We start from the raw sequence: 7408 nt of genomic DNA, 5'->3' as shown, positions 1-7408 counted from the left end.
TGGAACACTTTCAGCCCCCCCCCCCTCATCCATGACCCCAAACACCCTCTCCAAGTTTGATAAGATACTGATAAACTAAAGGGTTACTAGGGTCACTATTCATTTAGCTTGCATTATTAATATCCAAGTTACTTGCATCATTGTCAGCAGCCCCTTTGAAATATTCAAATATCCACTATCTTACTCGCATGAAGGGTTTAGAAAAAAGGATCAATATTGGTAGATTTCAGTGCCGTACGTGTGCATCGACAGCAATGTAGGGTGGTACTGGCCGATTTTGGCACATTCCTGCATAGGTGCATGTTTGTGTTGAATTTGAGTGTTGGTTTGCATGCGTCCCAGCCGGCAACACATGGCTTTGTGGCCCCCCGGCTCTGGCTCCTGTTGCAAGTGTCCAGGCAGGCTGGCGGAGAAGGGAGACCCTCTCTGTGGCTCACCCAGGCGGAGAGGGGCTTCCTGCACATCTTTTGTCACACCATTTGGGCCCTTGTGTCTGTGGCTGCCCCGCTCCGGACCCACTTGGCAGCTCAAAGCGCAGACGGACATCTGCTCTTTCCAACCTCCTGGTGAACGGGGACAAACCGAAACGAACCGACCTTGCTCTCCTAGTCTCTGCACACTTTACAGCTACACATGCAGCGTCTGTTTGGACGGGAGAAATGTTTTGATGCGGAAACAAGAAAAGTCACACATTAAGGATAATCTGTTTCCAGTTAATATCAGAGTTTTAACCATGCACCCTACATACTTCTATTTTTAATTCATTATGCAGGAAAAAAACGAGTATGGAATATGATGTAAAGCAACAGCCATCTTCTAATTGCTTGTGAAAGCCAGAAGTGATTACCTCCGTTTTTTGTCCCAGATTTTTTTTTATAAAAAAGGAAAACCTTCGTATAGAATTGCTATGTAAATTTCCACATTAAAGTATGTCCCTGCATCTCTGGCTTGACTCCTTTCTCCTGGATCTCTAAGCGGAGTGAGTGTGCAGCACGCAATATTGAACCCACTTTGTTCGTGCTCAGCGGCCCAGAATAACGCGGTCATTATGGTGGCGAAAGGGACAGGTTTTGAGTTTGATTTCATGATGGTAATATAGCCCGTGCGTGTAGGAGAAGAAAGCCTTCAATGGGGACATCTGTTCCAGGCGGCTTACAGTTACAGACGCCCGATAACAACAACCTGTGCACCACATCTGAACCACCACTCTGTCTGCTGAACGCAACAGGCAAAAAAATAGGCTTTTTTTTATTTTAGAAGTAGTGCGCTAAGAATAAATTGGACACTCACATCTCAACGTGCACGCGGATTAAATATATCTTGTACCTCTGTGGCTCCAGCAGCGGCACGTTTCCCGTCGCGCAGTTATCACGCTGACCTCTGACATCCTTCTTGCTGCTCTGATCGCTTGGTAATTTGTCACCAAGAGGCCGACATGTCCCCTGTAGATACACCTTCCTCTCCAAATGCGTAAAAATCACTATTGCGCATAATATTGTGAGGCCATTCCATCTGAGAGGAAGAGGAACTGGGAAAACCAGTTTGATTACAGGTGTTTAATTGTTAATGGGGTGGGGGGTTATAAACTCGAATTATATAAACATTTAAAACGTGCATCTCTTTGGAGATGTTGGCGGTTTGGTGAAGTGGAAACAGGGCACTGCGGATATTTTAAGTTATTCCTTATTGAATTGCCAGTGAAACGTTTATCCGGCATGGTTCACGATCACACCGACAGCAGGAGATGTTGTGTTTTATTCTGCTGGGAGCAAACGTCGAGGGTCAATCAATGCACCACGGAGCGGAGCTGCGCGCTATGTAGGTAAATTCTCCTCATTACTATGTCAAATTTCATTTGTCTTTAAACGCTGTTACATCGATGTTCACAGCGTTTCGATAGTTTTTTCGTGATGACGGAAAAAAATAATGAATGAGCTGAAATGAGGTCGATGGAAGTTCTTTCTTATCTTAACATCAATAAGGCGAGCGGATGTGTGTTTGTCCGTTTATCTAAAATCTCTCCTTGCTTTCATTTGAATGTAAAGCTCATCGTGATTTCTTTTTGGATTTCCCTGAAACAATAAAATCGAGTTGAGAACAATCGCTAGTAGATTTAAATTTAAAGAATAACTTCCACATGTATATATTGTGATACCGATTTAAACAAACGTTATGCAATTATTAACATGAACTCTAAACGCGGGGGGGGGGGGGCTGTTTTTGTATTAGCTCATTTTTTACACTTGAAGGTAAAGCAGTGTAAATTAATCCAAAATGCTGGTGTCCAATCCTAGAAACACTGGAATTAATCAGATAGTCCATCTATCACGCTGTGCAATAAAGGAAGCGACATGAGTTAGGAAGATGATGTGATGAATAATCTCTGGTCGTTTTAATTAACTTTTCCCTGTCCTGTAATGACCAAGCTGGTCAACAGACCCGGTCAATAAGCATGTTAATATCAAACAAATAAAACTGCGGATGATTAAAAACCTCCTGCGTTATTAAATTTGAAATTCAAATGAAACGTGCGCTCCCAGTGCGCACTGCATGCTAATAGTGGCCCCAGAGTCCCAGGGTTCAGCGCGCGCTTTACCGTCAAGTTCCCATGATGTAACAGGAGCTTCCTCCGCAGATTTAACTAAATGTCCCCGAGCAAAGAGATCAAGCCGCCTTATGCTTTTATTTTCAATACATTACTTCAATAAATACTCTCGGTTAACAAGGGGCACCAACAGTATCTTTTGCAGACAAATCTGTGTTTGATTTCTTTTGAATGTTGTCAATGTGAGGCTGAAAATGCTCAAAAGTCACTGACCCCCATCGTCACCTTCTTCTTCGTCATTTGTTTAATAAACGGATTAACCCTCCGCCGGAATGCGTCATCTAGCATTTTTAATCAAAACTGTTAAGATAATTGAACGCAATTACAGTGATGTGAAAGTTTGGGACGTTTCAATAAGTTAAAAAAACGGAACAATGCAGCCTTTATATTTTGTGTAATAGTTTGTGGATATTAATTCTGGAGAAGTTAAACGTGAAAAATCCCGGAGGGCGATTTGTGCCAGAATAAGCTTCTAATATCAGGGAGATGAGGGGGGGGGGGGGGCATAAGGCTTAAATGGAAAAATGGATGTAAATACACTCGATCGCATGAACTGGAGTTGTTAAAGTTTGAACAGTGTATATCAATATTCCATTAGGAGCTGAGAGGATCTGAGCAGGCCAGCCTTCAGGGCCGCTGAAGAGAAGCCTGATTTGAAAATAGAAACCAAACTTTTAAGCCAATTTCACTTGTATCGCGCGGGTCTTACGCTTTTTTTTCGCGGTGTCGTCGTAGTTCACCATCATTTCCCTTCACCGCCGGCCACGAGCTCATAACCCCGCTTCCTTTCCAAATTTATGGAACGCGATGTTCTGTAAAAATTTCAATAAGTGCCCCCCCCTAATTCCTCCTTCCTAATTCACTCTCATTTAACTTTACCTTCCTTCCGCTGTCTTTTATTATGGAGGGGGCGGAGGTGGGAGGTGGGCGGGGGGTGGAGGTGGGTGGAGGCCCGTCTGAGGCGCCCCATTGATGACCTCACTGTGGTGTGTGGCGGTGCGGCGGGACGGAGCAGCTGATTGGTCGCCCGTGTCACAGCGGCACTTCAAAGCCGGAGAGGAGCCTACAATTGTAGAAGAATGGGCGGAACACATCATTGTATTGCACACCTCTAAAAAAAAAAAACAGTGCTCTGATTCATAAATATAAAAAGATCCTCCGAGGAGGGCAGTGTTTTTGTGTGATGGCAACTTCACTTCTAGGGGTGAGTCGAAAGGACTTTCTTTCTGGTTTAATTAGTTCGTGTCATTGTCCGGCGGACAGAGGTGTGGGAAGGAGGGGAGGGGGGGGGATTAAACTTACTGCGGCCGCAAAGTGCGTTGGTTTTATTCTCAGCAAGTGCTTCGTATGAGAAAGCAGAGGCTCTGTAGACGGGATAGGAGTCCGACCCGGTGCCCTAAACACGCATGTTGTCTTCCCTCCGTGTCCTGTTTTCATGCGTTCGTAAAGCGCCGTGCGTCGCATTTTGGTTGTCTACTTTCTGTTGGTCAAGGTAGGAAATTGATAAAAGGCTACTCTGCTGTGTTTGCTTACCGTACAACCAGTAGAAACCAAACGATTTGTTAAGCACAACTGTTTTGCGATGAGCTGAAATACCCGCAAAGAAATGCCTCTAAACAACTAGTCGAACTTGTCTTGACTTGGAGAGTCACTCACAGCTTTTCTTGTTCTTTCAGGAGGAGCCGAGATTAGGATCGACTCCTTTAGCCATGTTAGCTGCAACATGTAATAAAATAGGGAGTCCAAGCCCATCGCCGTCGACCATTTCGGATAATTCCTCCTCGTTTGGGAAAGGCTTCCACCCGTGGAAAAGAGCCGCTGCAAGCAGCTGCAGCCTCGGGTCCGGCCTCTCCGGCTTCGGGGTGTCCCGCAATGGATCCGGCATCTCGGACTCTTTCGGCACGAACACCTCCACCGGATCCAGCGCCTTTTCCCTCACGTCTGGTGCCTCGTCCGGCTCACACTTTGGAAACGATTATTCTGTTTTCCAAGCGTCGGTTTCGGGCAGCTCTCAAGAAGCCAGCCACCAGCCGGTTTTCATCTCCAAAGTGCACACCTCGGTGGACAGTCTGCAGGGCATTTATCCGAGAATGAGCGTTGCGCACCCCTACGATTCCTGGTTCAAGTCGTCCCATCCCGGCATCCCCACGGGGGAGGTTGGAACCACCGGAGCCTCTGCGTGGTGGGACGTGGGAGCGGGTTGGATCGATGTTCAGAACCCTAACGGAGCGGCACTACAGACGTCCTTGCATTCCGGAGGACTCCAGGGCTCCTTGCACTCTCCCCTGGGCGGATATAATTCTGATTACTCCACTTTAAGTCACTCGGCTTTCACTTCAAGTCCCTCTCCACACCTGTTGACAACCAGCCAGCACCTTATGGACGGTTTCAAGCCGGTGTTATCATCGTATCCGGACACGAGCCCCTCTCCGTTAGCCGGGGCCGGGGGCACCATGCTCTCCGGGGGTCCACCTGCGTCTTTGGCGGGGTCTCCGAGGTCATCCGCGCGGCGGTACTCCGGCCGAGCCACGTGCGACTGTCCAAACTGCCAGGAGGCGGAGAGACTGGGACCGGCTGGCGCCAGCCTGCGGAGAAAGGGTCTCCACAGCTGTCACATCCCCGGCTGCGGGAAGGTTTACGGGAAAACGTCGCACCTAAAGGCGCACCTGAGGTGGCACACCGGCGAGAGGCCGTTCGTGTGCAACTGGCTCTTTTGCGGCAAGAGGTTCACGCGCTCCGACGAGCTCCAGCGACATTTACGCACACACACCGGGGAGAAACGATTCGCCTGTCCGGTGTGCAACAAGAGATTTATGCGCAGCGATCACCTGAGTAAACACGTAAAGACGCACAGCGCCGGAGGATCCGGGGGCTCTGGCTCCGGCGGCAGCGGAGGGAAGAGGGGTAGTGACACCGACAGCGAGCACAGTGCGCCGGGAAGCCCGCCGTGCCATTCCCCTGACCTGTTGCACCCACCCGAGTCCACCCAGGGGGTGGGCATGAACGGCCTCTAAGACTACTCGGTGAAGTAAAAACTGCGAAACAAGTGTGGTGATGGAGTCGTCCAAGGGGACACGGAGGTGGACATACTTTGGTGGATGCAAAATGCTTCACAATGAGTGTTGTCATTTAACGAGAAAATAGACCTATTCGTTTTCTTGACTTTTTTCCACCCCCGAAGTGTTTAAGACTACTAATTACTTACATAACTGTTCCATCAGAAACGTCTGCAGTGTGGGAGTGTAATCGAGTTATTGTGGGCGCACTGGAACAGGGCACAACTGAAACTTTTTTTTAAATCCGATACTGAATTTTACCTTTATGTTTTTATTTCCCAGCATAAGAGAAGCAAATTATATAAACACTTCTGTAAAAAAAAGAAGAAAAAAAGGTAGGCCTGCTAAGTTGTTCTTCTTCTGTCATACATATTATTCAAAACCAAACCCTGGCACTTTATTATCGAGCAGAACAATGTATCATCTGTGTCCCTGTGGATGGACTGCTCGGTAGGAACAAATACCTGTAGAGTGTGGTCATATACGGGATGGATATTTTCTTTTTATCTGTCTGATCCTATCAAGCGTTTGATAACGGAGGAGCAGTTGTAGGTTTATATCACAGATTGCCATTCAGCAGCCTACAGTGTGTTTGTAAGGAGACCAGTTGAGGCTGCTTATACTTTGCTGCAAAATGTTGTTGTACATAATGAGAAATGTAGTTTAGAATAATTACAGCCCGATGTAAAGGTGAGTAATGTATTTGTCCGGGAGACGATTTTGTATAGGTATTTCTAGTTGTATATGGACTCTAGTAAATATTTGAAAATATACGGAAATGTACTTGGATTTTTCTTTGATATGAAATGTATTGTGGGGAGTTATATTTAACCACGAGTTTTTCCTTGTAATTAGGGGTCTATCATTAGGCGCACTTTGAATTTATTTGTGAGGTTTTGAAATCGTTTACTGTTTACCCACTATTTTAATTTAAGTAAGCATGTTGTAAAGTGATTTTAATTTTACAATGATATTTTGTTTCCCTCGAGAATGGCTTTTTATGTGAGCCACTCAATAAAGTCAGTATGAATTCAGAAGCAGTGGATTGACTCCGTTTCTTTGAGTGTTGAGTCGATTAAAACTATTGAATGGCAGACGAGGAAGTTTAGAAATGGTCATAATGCTTGGAGTGTATTATTCTATATGAACATATATATGTTGCGTTTTATGACCTCCGTATACAGATGTTGGTCGTTTAAATGTGTGTTTTCAGTGGGGTCGAGTAAAGGCCTTCAGCGCTGTCGAGGCTCCACTCAGAAATTAGTCAATAATACAATTAAACAGTTCAATGCTTTTTAAACACTATAAGTCAGTGTTGTTAGAATTTAAATTAAGGCACAATGCACAAAGTTTTTCAGTTGAGCCAAGTTTAACTCAGAGGTTTAAAGCTAAAAGTTAAAACGGGTTAAAAACACTTTGCCATGATCGACTTTTTAATCGTACGCACGTCATCCCGAGAGGAAAGATACACTGATATCTCCTTCATTTCTATCTATTCGTTTACTTTTTTTATTTACATGAAGCTTTTTATTATCTCTTTGATATTCAAAAATGAACTTTCTTGGTCACCAGACATTCCCTAAGACAAGCACATTTTATTCCAAATTGTGTCGATAATAAATGTTTACAAATAAATGTTTACATTGCAGAGAGTGGTCATCATATATTTAAATATTGTAATACAATTTACCAAAAGATAATTCTGTTGTGAGCAGAATTGTTTTAGAATTTGCATTAATTTGAAATT

General features: G+C 45.0%; 1 protein-coding gene across 2 annotated transcripts; it reads left to right on the top strand.

The window, feature by feature from the left end:
• Positions 1-1727: 1727 nt before the first annotated feature.
• Positions 1728-6698, top strand: sp8b (sp8 transcription factor b). 2 transcript variants are annotated; one of them, XM_040166203.2, is made up of 2 exons: positions 1728-1822; positions 4282-6698. In XM_040166203.2, exon 2 carries the CDS (start codon positions 4315-4317, stop codon positions 5617-5619), a length of 1305 nt encoding a protein of 434 aa, XP_040022137.1. In that variant the 5' UTR covers positions 1728-1822; positions 4282-4314; the 3' UTR covers positions 5620-6698. The 2 variants fall into 2 exon arrangements, with proteins under 2 accessions (XP_040022137.1, XP_040022135.1); XM_040166201.2 differs by lacking the exon at positions 1728-1822 and adding an exon at positions 3538-3809.
• Positions 6699-7408: the final 710 nt, after the last annotated feature.

The sequence above is a fragment of the Gasterosteus aculeatus genome, chromosome 20 (genome assembly GCF_964276395.1).
Source record: "Gasterosteus aculeatus chromosome 20, fGasAcu3.hap1.1, whole genome shotgun sequence".
Lineage (NCBI taxonomy): Eukaryota > Metazoa > Chordata > Actinopteri > Perciformes > Gasterosteidae > Gasterosteus > Gasterosteus aculeatus.
This window is presented reverse-complemented; position numbering and strand designations above follow the sequence as displayed.

What these genes read in the sequence shown, in the direction of transcription:
- sp8b (XM_040166201.2), top strand. Translation starts at nt 3,789, where the DNA reads ATGGCAACTTCACTTCTAGGG. An exon ending in TGGCAACTTCACTTCTAGGG is followed by an intron (nt 3,810 to 4,281) that starts GTGAGTCGAAAG and finishes TTGTTCTTTCAG; the next exon opens with GAGGAGCCGAGATTAGGATC.